Source organism: Jaculus jaculus, chromosome X (genome assembly GCF_020740685.1).
Source record: "Jaculus jaculus isolate mJacJac1 chromosome X, mJacJac1.mat.Y.cur, whole genome shotgun sequence".
Taxonomy (NCBI): domain Eukaryota; kingdom Metazoa; phylum Chordata; class Mammalia; order Rodentia; family Dipodidae; genus Jaculus; species Jaculus jaculus.
The window spans coordinates 16,432,020-16,451,919 of record NC_059125.1 but is presented as its reverse complement, the minus strand read 5'-3'; the positions used below and the strand labels follow the sequence as shown (position 1 = coordinate 16,451,919).

The following is a 19,900-nucleotide window of genomic DNA, read 5'->3' as shown; positions in this document are numbered from 1 at the left end:
TTTGAAATTAATTTGCTGCCAAATGGAGAGTGGTTTTTCGAGGGCTTCTTTTTCTAGGGGCTAGTAAGTAAAGATAAAATATTAATGGAATATACAGTGTTGCTCTCATTTGGCTTGCCTTTTATTTAGGCCAGCAAAAAAACATGGATAAAATCTAATTTGTGCAAAATTCAGCTAATTAGCTAAAATTTTAGAATTTTGGCAAATAGTGTCTTTTGTGGGAAATATAGTATAAATTATGATTAATTATTTTTTTTTGTGGTAGGGTCTCACTTTGGTCCAGGCTGACTTGGAATCCACTGTTTAGTCTTAGGGTGGCCTTGAACTCATGGTGATCCTCCTACCTCTGCCTCCTGAGTGTTGGGATTAAAGGTGTGCACCACCACACCTGGCTCTGATTTGTTATGTTTTAAATGTCCTAAAATATCATATTTTCAAGTTTATCTTTACTATTGACAAAATTATATTTGCACATTTCCAACCAATCATCATTGGTTTAAAGAATATGGTCACCATCTGTAATGCACAGAGGAGAGTCCATACGTCAAACACATTGGACATTTTTGCCCAGTGATTTTAGAATGAAGGAAGGAAGCAAATAGAAGACTCATTGCGTTCTGGAAATGACTCCTTGCTGTTTATCATAAAGTTAGATTTAGAATTTACAGCTCTTAATTAGTTAGAGAGGAAAAGATAAGATCAAAGCTCTATAATGATTTCGGTAAGTCATTCTAAAAATGCCAGCTTGGGAGTGGTGGCTGGTTCTGTTGCTCTAGCTGTAAATTGTCATGGTTTATGAGCCCCTGACATTTACTGGGGCCAGCCTTAGGTTGGCAGCTTTATAACTGTTATCTCTGTTTAAATAGTTTCTTGTTTTGTGTAGGATTTTGTTACTCAGCATATCTAATTGGTATGAAAATATTTAAGAATAATTACTGATAGTATCCTGAACATGTAAAGTGTAATTCTAAGGAGATCTTCCCTAATCGCTGGCTCTTTCAGTTGTTGCTTTCTTTCTTTTTACCTGTTCTTTTTATGTCTTGTAACCTTGGTAGGCATCCTTTAACTTCTTCCTCAGGAAACTGCTCTGTCTTACTCAGATCTTGGGCCTTCTGAGTGGGACATCATTGCAGTCATCCCTTGGTATATATGGTACATTTGTTTCAAAACCCTCAAGCTGGGCATGAAGGCACACCCCTTTAATCCCAGCTCTTGGAAGTCAGAGATAAAAGGATCAATGTGAGTTTGAGTCTAGCCTGGGACTACAGAGTGAGTTACAGGTCAGCTCTGTGAGACTACCTTCAAAAAGACAAAACAAAAAAAGGGGACTCTCCTAAAATTATTTCCCTTATGTTAACTGATTTAGTATTTACACATACCCTGCATATTTCCTCCTGTACAATTAAAATCATGCCTAGATGACTTACAATGCCTGGTGCAGTGTAAGTAGCTGTTTTTCTCTGTTTAGGGAACAATAACAGGCAGAAATGTTTGCCCATGTTCAGTACAGCTGTAGCCATTGTGGACCTGACTACATTTTGGGGCCACAGTTGGTTGGATCTACAGATGAGGCATACATATATCTATATTTATCTATGTATCTATGTATCTATCTATCTACATATACATATATACATACACACACACACACACACACACACACACACATATATATATAGAGAGAGAGAGAGAGGGAGAGGGAGAGGGAGGGAGGGGGGGGGAGGGAGGGAGCGCGTGCGCTAGCTAGCTATAGAGCTGACTTCATTTTGTATTTACTGAGGAATTAGCATCTGACACAAAGTGCAGTGACTCTTTTTTCTTTTGTGCCAACTTATTATTCCCCATTTCTTTGAAAAGCTGATTCTCTGTTATTTGGAATGATACAATAAATGAATATATTTCCCATTTAAAAAACAAAAGCAGTTATCAGTTTCAGGAAAGCAAAGGACTTCCCAGCTTGCCTACCAACCTCACAAGCCAGAAGTAGCACAGTATTATTCAGGGATTCCTTCTAGGCCCTTGAAAAATAAATTGAAACATAAATAAATAGTTTTATTGTTACTGGAAGTATAAATTAGTTTTTTTATTTTTAAAACATGCTTTTAATAATGTCTTTCCCTTCTTTTTCTTTTTTGCTTTTATATTCCATAAAGTTCCTCTTTGATGATAAAACAAGACTTGTAGACCGAGTGAGACTTAACTGGCAGTATGAGGAAGCCCGAAAGAGGTAAAAAACAGTTTTACAATATGACCTTCTGCTCACTTCTCCAAAACAATGTCTGACTGTCTGCATTTTACCATAAAGTTGTCTCTGATGGAATGGAACAGAAAGGGTCTTGATTTGTTTGTAGCTTCATAATATACATGTTGAAATTTCAAATGTTCTTAAAATATGAAATTCTCAATATTGAAAGTTATACAGAAGCAAATCAATTAGAGACATTTGCAGCTTTTCCTGTCATGTCAAATGGTTTAGAACTCCCTCGCCACCTCCTCCCTTCCTTTCTACAGACAGCATTCATCCCGTCTTTCTCAAATATGGCTTTACTGCCACAGGATGATGTGGAAAGGCATACACCTCACCACAAAGACCAGTAAGTGATAGGTCAGCAAGTGTTGGTAGTATCTACTCAAGTTCATTTGTTAGAGACAAGTGATGTAATTTTGTTGACTTGCATTGAATCTAATCTGCTTCTTGCAAATAGACATTTATGGGAGTTTGTCCCTTGGAGTTTGCTCTCCTTGCCCCATCCCACCCTTTAGTCTTTCACAATGGGACAATTCTTGCACAGTGTAATGTTTTGGCACCATAATTTTAGTGTGTAAAATTTTTCCTCAAATGATCCAGGTCCCCATTTCTTATATGTGCACCTTTCTCTGGCTTGCCATGACTTCTTTTCAGAGACCTTCCTCTCTATTGTGCCTTCTAGAAGGAGTCTGAAAACCAAATTATTTCAAAATATGTGCTTGATAAAACTATGAAGCATAGATGTTATCTGCTTTACTTTTTTGTATAATGCTGGTCATGGCACTGAGGACCTCATGCATGTTAAGCATGTGCTGTGCCATTGGTCTATATTTCTAGGCTTCTTTTTAGTTTTTATTTTGAGACAAGGTCTCACTAAATTGTTCTTGATGCCCTTAAATTCACTCTATAACCCAGGCAAGCCTTGAACTTGAGATCCTGCTGTATCATCAGCCTGTTGAGTAGTTGGCCCAGCTTGAAGCATAGCTTTAAAAACCCACTCCTTATCTCATTATATTAGGAAAAGGGAGCAGAGCTCTAGGTGGGATGATGGGCTTCTTTCTAGAAGCTTGTCATTTGGGCCACTCAATATTGTATGGAACTCATGAAAATCTGGAAATCTGCTTGTCGGCCTTTTGGAAACTAGGAGTTCAGCAGGAACAAAACATCTAACAGCCTACATTGACACAGCCTGCTTTTTGCTGAGAACTGTTATACCAGTTCTTCCCAGTCTTTTTTTTTTAATTTTCTTTCTTTATTTCTGTTTTTCTCTTCATTTTCATTTATTTTTTTGAGAGCGACAGGCAGAGAGAGAAAGAGGCAGAGAGAGAAAGAGGGAGGGAGGGAGGGAGGGAGGGAGGGAGGGAGGGAGGGAGAGAGAGAGAGAGAGAGAGAGAGAGAGAGAGAGAGAAGGAGGGAGAGAGAGATAGAGAGAGAGGGAGAGAATGGGCGTGCCAGGGCCTCCAGCCACTGCAAATGAACTCCAGACACGTGTGCCCCCTTGTGCATCTGGCTAACGTGGGTCTTGGGGAATCAAGCCTCGAACTGGGGTCCTTAGGCATCATAGGCAAGCGCTTAACTGCTAAGCCATCTCTCTAGCTGCTCCCCAGGCTTTTTAGGTTAGACATGTGATGGGCATTCGCATTTCTAAGTTCATTAGCCAGCGCTGGTTACCCCCTTGGACACATGCTTCATTTCACATGCATTTTTTCTGTAGCTTTGGGTGCTGGTGAGAGCCGTTGTTGCTTCTGAGTGCTCTTCTCTTCTTTTATGCCTGTTTTGAAGTGGGACTGTGGAGTGTGGGTGCTGGAATTTGCTTTGCTGTATTAAACACAGAAAATGGATCATTGCTCTGCTTAGGGCTATCATTGTTATATGTTGCTGTGACCTTTTCCAAACATTGCAAGCAACTTTGTTTTCTAGAAATGGTGTCACTATTTACTAAGTTGTCTTTTAAATGTTACAGCAATTCATTTGGGAGAAAGGATGAGTATTTATGAAATTTTTTCTGAGATAGATACAACATTTTATTATTCTTTTGAGTGAAATTATTATTTCAAGCTTGTTAGAACCTTGTTAGAAAATGTACTGCAACTATAGAATCAGCCCCAGGCACTAGCATGACTACCTTAGATGAGCTTCTCAGAAATGAACTACAAATGGGACTCTGTAGATATAATGAGGTTAAAGATCTTGATATTGGCAGAAGTGATCCTAAATGAGCTGAAGAGGGTCAGTATCAACCCAAGGTCATTGTAAGAGGAAGACAGGAGGGTCAGAATGAGAGAAGGAAATATGATTGTAGAAACAGAAGTCAGAATGCATGACCATGAGCCAAACTGGAAGAGGCAATGAGATGCACAACACATCTGACTGTGGAACCATAGTTGAATGATGATGTTGCTGCAAGCTTGTGTTTTGTTTTTATGGTCATTTGTTATAGTACAAAGAGAAAACCCATACAGTGTCATAGGCCCTGGCTATTCCCAATGCCCAGGAGGGAATGCTCATCCCTAAATGGTCATGTGGATTCTCCCAGTTTGAATCTGAAATGTTCCTTGAATGACCATGTGGTAAACACTTGGTTGGCAGCTTATGAGAGATGGAGAGTAGTTGTCCTGGTCTGTGGGAAATGTGATAGTGCTGTCCCTGGAATTAAAGGAGTTTCCAGAGGCTGATGTTCCAGGTGAGGATTGTGTAGATGGCAGATCATTTTTGTTTGTTTGTTTGTTTGGTGTGTGTGTATGTGTGTGTGTGTTTAGTCTGTGATGTGGTGTGTGTATGTATAACATATTTATGTGTGTGTGCAGATGTACACATGCCCCATGCATACATGTTTGAAGGCCAGAGGAGAATGTCAAGTGTCTTTCTCGATTAATGTTCCCACATTGTTTCCTTGAGACAAAGTCTCTGATTCTGGCTGCTATGTTTGGTTTGTTAACAAGCAAGCCCAGTGATTCTCCTGTTTCTGCCTCCCATAGGATTTGGATTACAGGCATGTATTGCCAAGTCCAGCTTTTTATATGGGTGTCAGAGGTTGTACTCAGGCCCTTTCCAGCCCTCATACTTATATCACAAGCACTTTTTTTTTTTTTTTTTGGTTTTTCGAGGTAGGGTCTCAACTCTAGCCAAGGCTGACCTGGAACTCACTATGTAGTCTCAGGGCAGGCTTGAACTCACGGTGATTCTCCCACCTCTGCCTCCCGAGTACTGGGATTAAAGGCATGAGCCACCATGCCCGGCACAAGCACTCTTAATTCCTGAAGCATTTTTCCAATCTCTAGATGGCAGGTTTTGATAGTTGACAATGAATTTAATGGTTTCTGAAAACTTAGTTGCTTAGACCTATCCTTGTAGTGTTCCTGTCAATGGAGGACTCAGCCAGTCGATCTTACTTCAGAGTCAGTGATTATAATTCCTCCAGGTTCTGGCCCCTGGTCTGAATTGTAAACTATATAGCCATCAGTTATGTACTCCCCAGTGGTGACATAGAGTTCTCTGACAAGGGCTTAAATTGAGAAAAGACTTCAACACATATCCAGTACCCAGGTAGTGAGCACCATCATCAAGGCATGATGACTTTGAGGTACTGTCCATATACCCTTCCTGTTGGTCCCCTTGATTTTACTATAACACATCCCTAATATCCCCATGAACATCACTGGAAAAGGAGTGCTAACATACAGGAAAGCACCAGGTACCTCTGCTTACCTACAAAAGTGTAAGAAAGAATACATGACTTATTGGTTGTGTTAGCAAAGAGCAGTGTGTCCTTCTCTGATTGTTCACTGTGAGGCTAGTGAGCATTTCTTGGCCCTTTCCTCTTGTCCAGCTGAACACCCACCATGTTAGTACTACAGTTTAGCAGTTGACCTTTCCTTTCTGCCAGCTTGCCCTTGGAATCAGTCTTTCAGCTCTTGTTTCTAAACCTCAGGGTCATCTAGAGAAACTGAAGCAGTAGGAGGTTGGGGAAGGGTGATGAGAGGAATTGATTCATGTGATTCCTAGAGGTTGACAAGTCCCACCAGTTGCCATCAACAAGCTAGAAAGCAGTGTGATTAAGTCCATTAGATGATGCTCATTCCCAGTAAGAAAGGCGGGTCTCCTTTAATCTATCAATTCAAATGTTAGTGTCTTCCAGAAATATTCTCAAAGACACTCCCAGAAATCATATTTTACCAGCAACCTGGGCATCACTTAGCCCAGTCAAGTTGACTCATAAAATTCCCCATCATACCCACCCTCTGCAGAACCCCTTTATGTTTCCTCAATTCTGAAAGAGGGAGAATGTTATGCCTCTAGGCATTTTGGAGAAATCTTTACTTGAAGATACAGAGTTGAGAGTTTTAAAATAATTTATTAATTTATTTTTTTGGGGGGGGTAGGGTCTTACTCTACCCAGGCCGACCTGGAGTTCACTATGTACCATCAAGTTAGCCTTGAACTCGTGATGATCCTCCCACCTCTGCCTCAGTGCTCAGATTAAAGGCACATGCCACCATGCCTGGCTATTATTTATTTATTACAGAGAAAGTGAAGCTGGTAGAGAATGGGCATGCCAGGGCCTCCAGCTACTGCAAACAAACTCCAGATGCATGCATCACTTTGTGCATCTAGCTTACTGGATATTGGGAAATCTAACCTGGGTTCTTAGGCTTTGCAGGCGAGCACCTTAAGTACTAAGCCATCTCTCCAGGCCATAAGGTTTTTTTTTTTTAATTTTTTAATTAATTTATTTGAGAGCGACAGAAAGAGAGAAAGACAGATAGAGGGATAGAGAGAGAATGGGCGCGCCAGGGCTTCCAGCCTCTGCAAACAAACTCCAGACGCGTGCGCCCCCTTGTGCATCTGGCTAACGTGGGACCTGGGGAACCGAGCCTCGAACCGGGGTCCTTAGGCTTCACAGGCAAGTGCTTAACCGCTAAGCCATCTCTCCAGCCCCAGGCCATAAGTTTTTAAGAAGGACAAAATTATCAAAATGTAGAGTTCTGGACAATAAAGTATTTCATGTGTGCTCAAATGTAAAGGTAGTATATAGAAGTAGTACTTATAATTTCAACTGCTAGTGTGATTTCTAGAAAATTCTCTAGCCAAACTATTACTGTCATGGTGATCAGTTTTGTGTTTCAACTCTGGATCATGTGAAATATATGAAAAGCACTGCTTGTACTTTTCCTTCCAATAATGTTGTTTTGGGTTCCAAATGCAAACCTTGTGATAGGAATACCTGGTTTAAAATTTTTAGAATTTTTTAAAGACAGAAGAATATATCTTCTTGAATCAATGGTGCAAATGGCTCCTTATTTTTAAACCAAGAGCACTTGTTCCAGAATTTTGCACAGTTTGTAGCTGTTTCCATAGAAACACTTAGCTCAGATAGGAGCAAAACATTTGATACATCCAGTTCTTCTGTCTTCATGTTCATTAGTTGTCAGGAATTAGTGATACTGTGATTTCAGTTACATTTTGTTAGTCACCTGGATTTCCCCTTTATTTCTCAAGTGGCTTTATATACAGGCTTTGAGAAATAAAAAAAAAATCTCTTTAGCCTTGTAGCTTCATCTTCCCCATTGGGGTGAAGATAAGGAGCCAAAAGAGTTTTTAATGATGCTTTTGGTTTTAGGAAGTTGCTCTCTAAAAATCTGGTAATTTGGGGCTGGGGAGATGGCTCAATGGTTAAATTCACTTGCTTGCAAAGCCTGCTGATCCTGGTTTTATTCCCCAGAACCCACCTAAAGCCAAATAAGTAAAGTGGCGCATGCATCTGGAGTTGATTTGCAACAGCAAGAGGCCTTGCCACACCAATACTCCCCCTCCTCTCCAATAAATAAGTACAAATATTTAAATAATAAAAGACCTGTAGTTTCCAAGGGGAGAAAATGTCAGAGGAAATTTGAGGACCAGGTGAGATGCTGTTGTATTGGCCGACGCTTCCTTCACTACATGTTCTAGACACAGGTGTCTTGACTTTCCCATACAGAGGTCAAATGCACAATGACTTACCATTAGGTGCTTCAGTCTGCTGAAATGATGTCATTCATACAACTTAGACCTCAACTGAGATTTTATTTAACCTTGGCTTTCATAAAAGTAGGTATTTATAGGGGCAGGGTAGATGACTGTAGGAAAAGTGCTTGCTCTGCAAGCAAAGCAAGGATACCTGAGTTCAGGTTCTCAGAACCCAGGCAAAGCCAGGTGTGATTATGTAAGTTTCTGTTAACTCAGCATAGGTATGGTGAGATGGGAGGCCGAGATAGGAGAGTGAAATAGCTAGCCTGATGAAAGCAGAAATGAATAAGAGTGCCTTAAACGAAGTGTAAGGTGAGGGCCAACACCTGAAGTTGTCTTTTGGCCTCCACCCATGTACAGTGGCACATGTGTGCCTGTACTCATGAATGAACATGAGCGTGCGCACGCATACACACACACACACACACACACACACTAGATATTTATAAAAAGGAAACTAAGTAGAAGTGTAAAAAGTATCAAATCTGTGTCTAGATTTGAAATCCCTCTAAATTTACACAAGTCCCTAAATTGACACGGCATCTTGGGATGTGCCACTGAGATCTGTCATGACTTGTCACCATCAGATGGGATGATAGGTTGCCTGGAGTTCTGCTTTCTATTCCAAAAGCAGAAGGATTTTAGGAATATGGAGCTCTTAGGTATTGATTCAGATAGTTGCAGATTACTCTGGATGTAACTCAGAAGTTTTTAATATTAAGTGTACTATTCCTAGAAAAGTGCAAAACATTTGGGACTTCCATATGAATTGAGTAGTTTTGCAACATAAATACAGGTTTAGAGGTTTTAATGTGCATGGGTTTTTAGCAGAAAAGTCATTTGGGCAGATATTATAAATAAAAACAAATTATTCATATTTTATATCTGTCTGTATTAGACCTGCTCAGGGAATGGAATTCAGAAATTGCAAAATAAATATGAAACCCTAAGGCTTAATTAAGGGTTTGCTTTAATTTCTTAACTATCAGGGCATGGGGACATATGTTATAAAGGTCTTTAAAGAATTTGTGAAAGAGTATCTATGAAACTATGAAATATTTTACCTGTCAAAATTAGATAGGTGGCTTGTCCAAAAAAAATAATAAATAAATAAATAAAAAGAACTACCTTTACCGATTTTAAGTAGTTTTCATTTCTCTTTGAAAATGAACTAGGAAAAGATTTTTCTTTGCAAACTTTCATCATGACCTTGCTTTGTTTCCAAGCATTTAATTTCATTGAAATGATGTTTCAAAGAAAAACCTTTCTGGAAATGGCTTTTCCTTTAATTCTCAGAATTTGAACGATAGCCCTCATGGTAATGGGGCTCCAGGCAGCGGATCAGCTGTTTGGCATGAATCTACAAGAAGGTGCAGGGAGCCCTGGCACATCTGTGTCCTGCGTTAGGCAGGAAGTCTTAATTCCTCACGAAAAGCTCTTGACTAAGGATGCTCCCTGCAAATGGCTCGGTTCCAGGCCCGTAGCCAGACAGACAAGACATGCTGTTGGAAAGGCCAGGGGAGTGTGTGAGTAGTCAGCTGTGGGAGGAATTCTCTTATCTGGTGCTTTTGGCATTCAGAACACATAGACACAAGGACAAATGAGCCTATCTTGACCTGGCTGAAGGGGGCTCAAATGTCCACATCCATAGTATGGACACAAAGAAGACGATTGCCCATTCCAGTATATGCTAGTGCTCTTCTAGATTCAGAGATAGCTTGAAAATGAGCTTGTAGTCATTGGCATTGTTATGTGATTTTCCTTAACAAAGCTCTGGGCTTAAGTACAGAAATGCTTGCCCGGAGTTCAGCACAAGCCCATACAACTTTTCCAGATGGGTTGCAAGAAATCATCCTCATCCGGATCTTGTTTCTGCTGGGAGGCCACCCCTCCCCATATGTCCTTGCATATGTTTCCGGCAAGCTATGGAAAGCTGCAGTACATGCTTTGACTATAGCTCCTGTACTTTGTCATTGAGCCTGGGGCGGACAGGCTTTTTGAAACTTTCCCAATGCTCCCCTTCTCTCCTAAAATTCCATTTTAACTATTTATTCTTTTTTTTTTTTTCTTGATAATGCACACCACTCAAAAATTTCCTGGAAGGGGTAGAATTATCTGGACCTGGATCTTCTGCCACCCTCAGCAAGTTGAATCCTTGCAGATAGCTGCTAACCTAGAGCTGACCGGCTCAAATGGAATCTTGCTATCTTCTCATTTAAATCCCAGGAAATTTGGACTGGAGATATAGCTTAGTGGTAGAGTACTTGTCTAAGCATGTATAAAGCCCTGGAATCTTTCCCTGGTATCACAAACCATACAGAACAAGAAAACCCCCAGAAAATTGAAAAGGAGTGCTTTTAAGAATATGTTTGTTTGTGCTGGTCATGGTGGCATATGCCTTTAGTTCCAGCACTCTGGAGGCTGAGGTAGGAGAATCAGTGTGAGTTTGAGGGGCTGAAGAAGTGAGTTTCAGGTCAACCTGGGCTAGTGGGAGACCCTACCTTGAGTAAAACAGTAAAGCAAAACATATATAAAAAATGTTTGTTTGTATTCTATGTGTGACAGGCATTGATATCTTTATGGATCAAATAAACTGAAATTTTAAAAAAAGTATGAGGGCATAGTAGATTTTCCCATTGTTGTTCAAGTATTTTATATTTTCCTTTGTCTTATCTTACAATAGAATGCTCTAGAAATTTCACTGGGTATAATGTTTGAGCTTTGACACTGAGTTTTTTATGGCCTGCCCAGAGTGCTTCCTTGGGCTTCAGTTATATGATTGCCATGAATTTTAATTACATTAATTAGACATAGGTGGATGCCTAAGCCTACTTGGATTCCTACTCCTGTTCAGCTACCTCTGTGATTAATTAACTATTTTCAGTGACATTCTTCAACATCATTTTTTGAACACATTTTCAGGAAATTAGTTTGAAGATAGAAAGCAACTTATGGAATTAAGCTAGTGATGTTTAACTGGTTTGTTAACACTCTTGGAGAACTAGGCTTGAGTAAAATGCACATATTTGATCTATAGCCTCTAGGCCCTTTTATTCTGTGACTGTGGGTTTCAGATTGATTCTTGGAGAAGGTATCCTGTCTGATCCTTCAATCTCGTTGACAAGTCCCTGTGCATTTGTCTAGATTAGAGGGAGCCTCACTTGGCACAGGGTTAAGCCACAGGTTTTAACATGTTTGACAACTCCAGTCAATTGGTGGTGTCTGTGTGAAGTTAAGGGTTGAGAAGGATTCTGAAGGCTAGACCCTGCAGGCAGAAAGCCAGACACAGGTGATATCTTCTGTCCTCGGCACAGAATATAAGGAGTCTTATGGCTACTCGCGGCCTGAATTTTAGTGAGACACAGCATCTTGCCTGTTCCTAATAAAAACTCCTAAAACTCTGAGGTCTGTTAGCACCCTCCAGACCAGGTAGGGCTGTAGTGGAGGAAAGTCTGGGAACCCTAGTTATTCAACTTTGCGTGGGTATCTAGAAGCATCCAGAGGGCTTTCCAAGACCCCAGAGCTGCAGGGTCAGAGTCAGCAGATCTGGGCTATGGCCTGGCAGGTTGTCTTTGTAACAATTCCCAGGTGATTGTGAAGCCCCGCTTGTACAAGCTGCTTGCATGCCCTCACAGCTCTCTGCCATCTCAAAGAAGTCTTTGGATTTGAATTTTGGGCATGTGTGCTGAACTTTGTGCTCCACAGCACTGGGGTCAAGTTGGATCTGGCATTTCGAGTTTTATTTATTTATTTTTTTAAGAGTCATTATTGACAACATACTCCCACCTTAAAGGATTCTTTCAAAGCCCAAGCCATTTCTATTTCACTTCATATCAAGTTGACATCACTTCAGGACACAAAAAGAGATGAAGCTTATTTGTCAGGCAAGCATTTAGAAATCCAGGGGCATGGACGTGTTGATGTGCTTGGCTTATGTTGAGTACCTGCCCTCTGTAAGGCACTTTGCAGTAACATCGGGCTGAGGGCTCTGCCATAGGAAGGAGACATGGAGCCTGGAGCTCAAGAGCTATTATCTTTAGAAGCCTGTGTGTGGTGGGTGCATTTCTGTCCTCTTTTCTTCCAAGGATCCTGTTAGTACTAAGGCCCAGCCCAGCAGGCAGAAAGCCTGAGCATCTCTTGGGTGTCCTGAACAGTGTTTACCTACTGATGGTAGAGGTAGGAGAACAGAAATGAGCAGCTTTGTTCCTCTCTGGGATAGCATCAAATAGGAAAGCAGGAATCTGCAACAACACCGAATCTGGGTGTGTTGAGGATGACTAGCCTGTTTGTTAATTCTTTGAAACAAGGACCATGTAATTATTGTCATCTCACATCTCAGATGAGAACAGATTAGGCAAAGAATCTTTGTAGTTTTCATGACCCATCATTTCTAAATGTTATTAAATTTCAGGTTGGTATAATTAACACGCTGTTTATTTAACCAAGGGAGTTTATGGAATCAGTGATAGCACAGAGAATGTGTGAAGAGGAGGTATTCAGTTCATTCCTATCTTCTCCTGCCCCTTTCTCTATCTTTCTCACAGAGTCTCCAACATTCAGCAGCAGTTGGCCCAGTTGTCTAACGAGTCATGGCCGGGCATGGCTGAGGCTGACAGGGACCGGCTGCAGCTCATCAAGGAGAAGGAGGCCCTGCTGCAAGAGCTGCAGCTCATCATTCAGCAGCGGAGGTCGGCAGAAGACGTAGCCCGGCTGGAGGAGGAGAGAAGGCGCCTGGAGGAGGAGATCCAGCGTGCTCGGGCCACGTCTGTACAGGGTGCCACAGAAAGGTGGGTGATTCTCTAGGGCTTCGGGGGCAGGAGAGATGGTGCTTCTGGTGAAGAACCAACTCGACCAGCCAACTGGATGACTTGTATATGCTGTGGGGAAGATGTTCTTAATTGGTGCAGGTTAAGTATTCTTTGTGTGAATTGCATGAGCCCAAGGGTATTTCCAATTTTGAAATTTATAATAAATGAATAATTTATCATAAATTAATAATAAATAAAATTTGTGATAAATTGTTATTATTTTTTTTCTTTCTTTTACATGCTAGGGTGAACCCGCTATCACTAAGCTACAGTCTTAGAACATTTCTTTCTTATACATTTATTGATTTTTCAGATGGGTCTCATGTACCAAGGTTGGCTACCAAATTGCTACATAGCTGAAGCTGGCCTCAGTTTTCTGATCATCCTGCCTCTGCCTCCCAATTGCTAAGATTATAGACATGCTACCACTTGGGGCTGGGGTTACTCAATTTTGAAACATTTACCTAATTTTTATCCATTAAGCATTCCAAATTGGAAAATCTAAAACCTAGAAATACTTCAAAATTCCAAACTTGATTCATCACTTAGGTGATCATGTAGTTTGGGATTCTGCAGCTGTTCAGATTTGGGACTATCAGATCAGGGCCTTCCACCTCTATGGAGAGCATCCACTGCCTGGCATGTTTCCCTGCTATGTACTAGGAAGGCAGGAGCCTTGGTCTTTCATGCCATGGGAGGTTCCAGCTGCTTCTCAGGGCTCTCAAAGTTCCTAGTGCCTGCTCAGAAGTGGGACCTGAAAGCTTGGTGTAGTAGCTAATGTCCATATTCCCAGCACTTGGGAGGCTGAAACAGGAGGATTGCTCCCAACTTGAGGGCAGCCTAGGGTACATAGTGAGTTTCAAGCTAGCCTGAGCTACAGAGTGGGACTGTGCATCCAAAACGAGAAACAAGGAACTGGAGTGCTATCACAGTGATTAAAGGTGCTTGTATGCAAAGCCTAATATTCTGCCTTCCCCGGTACCCATGCAAAGCCAGGTGCACAAAGTGACACATGAGCCTGGAGTTCATTTACAGTGGCAGGAGGTCCTGGCACACACATTCTCATTCATTCTCTCTCTCTCCAAAAAATAATGATATAATAAAATTGGTATTTAAAAAAAAGAGAGGAAAGATGGAAGATGATAGAGATAGATGGGGATAGGGAGCTAGAGAGGACAGGTGACATGCCATCTGTATTGTATCCTTTCTGTCACAGGTGTAGGGACTATTATCTGGCAGTGCCTATGAAGGCCTGGGGGTGCCAGCAAGAAGATGGGGGAGGGCAGGTAGTGCTCTGGCTCCAGAACAGGGAGCCTCTGTTGCTGTGGAGAATTTCTCCTTGTAGCATTCTGGGTGTCTCCCTATTGCTTTTATCTCTGACTTTGATTTCTAGCCAGGGAAGCCTGCTCTTTCTTTTGTAGTAGGAAGTCACAGCTTTTTGTGGGTCCATTTCTGAATGTGTCTCTCTTCAGTTACTCTTGAGACTCTTTCAAACATAGGACACGTGAAGCCAGTGTCTTTTGTCTTCTTCAGTGCCAAGTTGTTGGGCCTTTCATTGCGTGCCATGTCTTCTGGTTTTCATTTGCTGTCTAAGATTGTGGAGTGTGTCAGAGGCTGTGTCTGCTTTCCACATTTAGCAGCTGTCAGTGGTTTATCTGTGGCTATTTACTGTGCTTTGGAGAGTCCACCCCATTTGTTAACACACTGGCTCCCGACAATTCGGCGTATAAACAAGACCCTAAGCTGTACCTCTCTGAGCGTTCTCTACCTGAAGTCTAAGCCACCAGAGTTATGTGATGTGTACAGATGCAAGTGTGACTGATTCAGCATATCTTCTGACTGTTCTCAGTATTGGTTAGGCAATCTTGTTGCTAATGCTTAGGTAGCCAAGTCTGTGCCCTAGCATTCAGGACTCATGACAGCATTGGAAGGAAGTGGAAGGATTTGGAAAATCCAGCTCCTAGGTAAAGGCAGAAGGACATTTTAATTTGCATGAGATGATGGGCATGCCTTTCCATCTCCTTCAAACATAGAGCTGAGTCTGAATCTTAAAAGCAGTCATGCCAATGAAGTTTTCTTTCATGCTTCAGGGCTTGTGGGCTTTTTAAGTTAAACATTCCCTTCTCTTCTGCCTTGGTATTTGATTCTGTATGTTCTGGGGAGGAGGCCCTGGAGTTCCCATTGATCTCATTTCAGTGGGGTAGGTCTGTTCCCACAAAATGCCACCTGGCTTCCCAAGGTTCCCCTACCCATATCCCCTTGACTGTAGTTGTCCTATCCACGTGGAAGTTCAACATGTTTCAGTGCTATGGTCCTAGGGAACACCTACATAGTATTCCGATTAAAAATTCCAAGCTTGAATCGTCACTTAGGTGATCATGTAGTTTGGGATTCTGCAGCTGTTCAGATTTGGGACTATCAGATCAGTGCCTTCCACCTCTATAGAGAGCATCCACTGCCTGGCATGTTTCCCTGCTATGTACTAGGAAGGCAGGAGCCTGAGTATTGATGCCTGAGTTCCAGGCATGAGGCAACAAAGCTAGACTATTACCCAGAAAGGAGCGTCTCTTGTGGGACCAGCCTAGGCAATCAGTTCTGACACAGGGCCCTCAACCAGGGCTCAGTTGAACCAAGTGAATTTTAGAATCTGCTATAAAATGACCTTGGCCATGGGGAGGGGGCTGTGTACATGTGATAAGTACCTTTCTCTCCTGTACTTTGTAACCTCAATCGATTTATGAGATGAGGCTAAAGTCCTCACATCTCTCAACATTTTGTCCACATTTCTCCATGCTGCTTTCCACCAGTGAGGTGGGCCTCTCGGGAGGAGGTTCCCTTCAGCACAGGCTGTGAAGGATTAGGCTCCGGGTAAAGCTGGCACAAAGGGACAGAACCTGGCATCTTTGGGCTGAGTTAAGGTAGCTATATGACCGCAACCCAGTCTTTGCCTGTCTTAGCTCCAGGGCCATTCATCCAGAGAGTTACAGGTCAAAAGCCCACTGAGGGACAAAATTTGAGCTCCCTTTCTTTTAGCATTTTCTATCTTCTAGAAAAAAAAATGAATTAGAGACTGGAACTTGAAGCTGTTCCTGTTGATAGCCTTAGGTAGGAATTTAAGCGTAACAATCTGGGATGAAAGAACGGCCCCTTTCTTGCCAAGCATTAACAACAGCAGCAAGTGGGACAGCAGAGTCTGGGTAAAGTGCCTTTGAACTTGCATAGCCTAGGCCTTGTACTTTCATTCTCTGAATGTCAGTTTCTTCACCTGTAAAATGGGGATAGAATTAGGTGAACAGAAAGACATGAGGTATGGCAAGCAAAGGGACTGACATTCTTTCAAATGTTAATGGAGCATTGAACTTCTTTCTTTACTGCACTCATATGTGTCTTCTGGTATTACATTAAAATCCATCCAAGAGTTTTCTTTTCACAAGCAATAAAATATCTTTCTTAAAATAACAAGTAAGTAGAATCTCATATATTACACTCAGAACAGTTTATTATAGAACTCCTCCAACTTTAGGTCCCAATACCTCCTTCCAGTGTTAAAATTACTAAGAACCCCAAAGAGTTTTTATATGAATATTTATCTGTCATTATTTACTGATTTAGAATTAGAATTGACAAAATTTTATATTATTCTACTTTATAGTAAAGAGAACATCATTATAAATGATTTTTATTATTGATAAAGTTTTTTTTTTTTGTATTTTTGAGATAGAGTCTCACTCTAGCACAGGCTAATCTGGAACTTGCTCTGTAGCACCTGGCTGGCCTTGAACTCATGGTGATCCTTCTTCCTCAGGAAGGGTTCCAGGTGCTGGAAAGAAAGTCATGTGCCACCATGACCATCTCTGATAATGTTTTTGGAGCAAAAACACTATACTGAGAGGGCTGGAGAGATTGCTTAGTGGTTAAGGCATTTGCCTGCAAAGCCAAAGGACCCAGGTTCAGTTCCCCAGGACCCACGTTAGCCAGAAGCACGAGGGGGCGCATGCATCTGGAGTTCTTTTGCAGTGGTTCTAGGCCCTGGGATACCCATTCTCTTTCTCTTTCTCTCTCTCCCTCTTTCTCTATCAAATAAATAAATAATTAATTGATTAATCAGTAAATAAATAAATCATGCTTAGAAAGAGTAGCAATATTTAAATTTTTATTGACTTCCATTATTATAGACAATAAACCACGGTAACCCCCTCACACACATGCTCCCCTCCACAACTCCACTTTCTTTTTTTTTTAATATTTTTTGTTCATTTTTTATTTATTTATTTGAGAGTGACAGACACAGGGAGAAAGACAGATAGACGGAGAGAGAGAGAATGGGCACGCCAGGGCTTCCAGCCACTGCAGACGAACTCCAGACGCGTGCGCCCCCTTGTGCATCTGGCTAACGTGGGACCTGGGGAACCGAGCCTCAAACCGGGGTCCTTAGGCTTCATAGGCAAGCGCTTAACCGCTAGGCCATCTCTCCAGCCCACACAACTCCACTTTCATCATATCCGTTTCCCCTCTCCATCATTCTCTTTTATTTTGATGTCATCATCTTTTCCTCCTATTATGATGGTCTTGTGTAGATAGTGTCAGGCACTGTGAGGTCATGGATATCCAGGCCATTTTGTGTCTGGAGGAGCACATTGAAAGGAGTCCTACCCTTCCTTTGACTGTTACATTCTTTCTGCCACCTCTTCTGCAATGGACCCTGAGCCTTGGAAGATGTGATAGAGATGCCTCAGTGCTGAGCACTCCTCTGTCACTTCTCAACACTATGGTGCCCTCTGAGTCACCCCAAGGTCCCTGCCATCTTAAAAGTGAATATATATATTGCCAGACACCAGTGGGTGTTAAACCCATAGGGCTCATTACTTCACCCATCATAGGTTTTCAGTATCAGGCATGTGCTCCCACCCATGGAGTGGGCCTCCAGTCCAATTAGAGAATGGTTGTTTTCCCCATAACAGACATGCCAATATTGCACCTATTGGCTCATTTTCCCTGGCTGGCAAAATATAAGGTTTGCAGTGTCCACTCTTGGGTATCTTCACTGGTAATTTCTCTCTCTCCCATTGACTGCATGCAGCGTGGCTTTTACCAGCTTTCTGTCAGCTGGTCGACATGGAGGAGGTTTTCAGTTCAGCTGCAGCAGGATTTCTCAGTGACATTACAGCCCAAGTATGTGGAGTCTTCAGTAATACGGTCTTGCCATCTATTCCTGATGGGAAACCAAGAGATTTGGAAAAGGCCTATAATATTTTGGGGGCATTAGGGACCTCCTTGGCCAATAACTCACTGGAAGGTATCCCATTCCTGGCACTGAAAATTTTCTAGTAATAATCTATGGCTTCTGGGTGTGCCATTGTCCAAAAAAGAAGGTTTCCATATGGATTATTCATACCCTCTTAGATTTTGATTAGCCTTTCCCCACCTTTCCTTTATTCATCTCTTCCTAACATTTTTATATAAGCCTTTTTTAGTGTCTGGCTTCTTAGGAGTCAGCTGCTAGAGCATTTGAGTTGTTGTTATGTCATTTGTGGTGAACATATGAAGATCTCACTTATACATACATAGTTGGAAAGAGGAGACATTATAGGACCCCAGACAAGGTCTTGGGGATCCCCCTAGAGTCTGTAGACAATACTTTGAAAGCTATTGGTTTTAATATCTTTTCTTTAGCTTTAAAATTGGTTGTTTGGCAGCACTAGTTATGATGTTTCAGTAAAAAAAAATCTTATGAGGCCTTCTTTATTATAACATCAGTTAAACTTTACATTCTCTTTGCATAGAAGGGAGTTTAGGATGAAGGAATTCAATTTGTTCTATGGAACCCCAGCAGATTAATACATGCTCTATACTGGAACCCAGCATTTAGTGTACTCTCACATTATTCTGCTCTTCTGTCCACCCCCTCTGTCCATGTATACTCACTCGATTCATCCATTCTCATGCCATACACTCACCTACCTACCTACCTGCCCTCCCACTCCATCAACTACTTACCCATCCAGGCATCCACCTGATCACACATCCATGGATGACTTATCTTCCCATTCATGCACTGCCCCATCCACCCACATATCAAGTGTCTGCAATGTGCCATGCTCTTCTCAGAGTGCTAGGGATGTATTTTCCATATAAAACATACAAACACTCTGTTATCATGTCACTTACAATCTAGATGTTTTCAGAATTTAAAATTATTTTAACCTAAATCACGTAAGGGAATTGATAGTTGAATCCCCCCCTTTTTCCCTCCCCTCGCTCCCTCTGTCATTTTTTGGGTGCTAGAGATAGAACCCAGGTTTTATTTATTTATTTGTTTGTTTATTAATGACATATTTTGTACATCACGTGTCGGTACCCTCTTTTTCCTCGTCCCTGCCCCCATTCTGCTGGTGACCCTTCTCAGTGGGGTTGTAGGTATTCTGTATAGGATTGTGGGTTATGCATTGTGGGAGCAGTAATCAGTCAGATTTGGGGGCAGGGAATGCCTCTGGACATGATGTCTCAACCTGTGGCTCTTACAATCTTTCCGCCCCCTTTTCTGCAAAATTTCCTGAGCCATGGTGGGTGAGTTTTAAGTCTACTTCCGGGACAAGTACTTAGGAGCCTCTGGATCTCTGCTTTGGTAGGTATTGAGTATCCTCAGGGTCTGTCTCCTATATCCTGGCACCAATTATTAGGAATAGCATGGAAGCAGCACTCTTGCTCGTCCCTCCAATTCCTCTGTGTTTTCAGCTGGGGCTTGGCTGAAGTGGGAAGGATGGTTTATCTACTCAGGCCTCACTAGCTTGTCAAAAAGAACAGATTATCCATTACAGAGTGAAGTTAGCATAGTTTA

General features: G+C 41.7%; 1 protein-coding gene across 1 annotated transcript in view; it reads left to right on the top strand.

The window, feature by feature from the left end:
- The window catches only part of Wwc3 (WWC family member 3), a 121,432-nt gene that overhangs the window by 74,269 nt on the left and 27,263 nt on the right, over window positions 1–19,900 (top strand). The window contains exons 8-9 of the mRNA XM_004663693.3: window positions 2,154–2,227; window positions 12,799–13,041. Of these exons, the coding sequence (XP_004663750.2) occupies window positions 2,154–2,227; window positions 12,799–13,041 (317 nt within the window). The remainder of the gene's footprint in view (window positions 1–2,153; window positions 2,228–12,798; window positions 13,042–19,900) is intronic.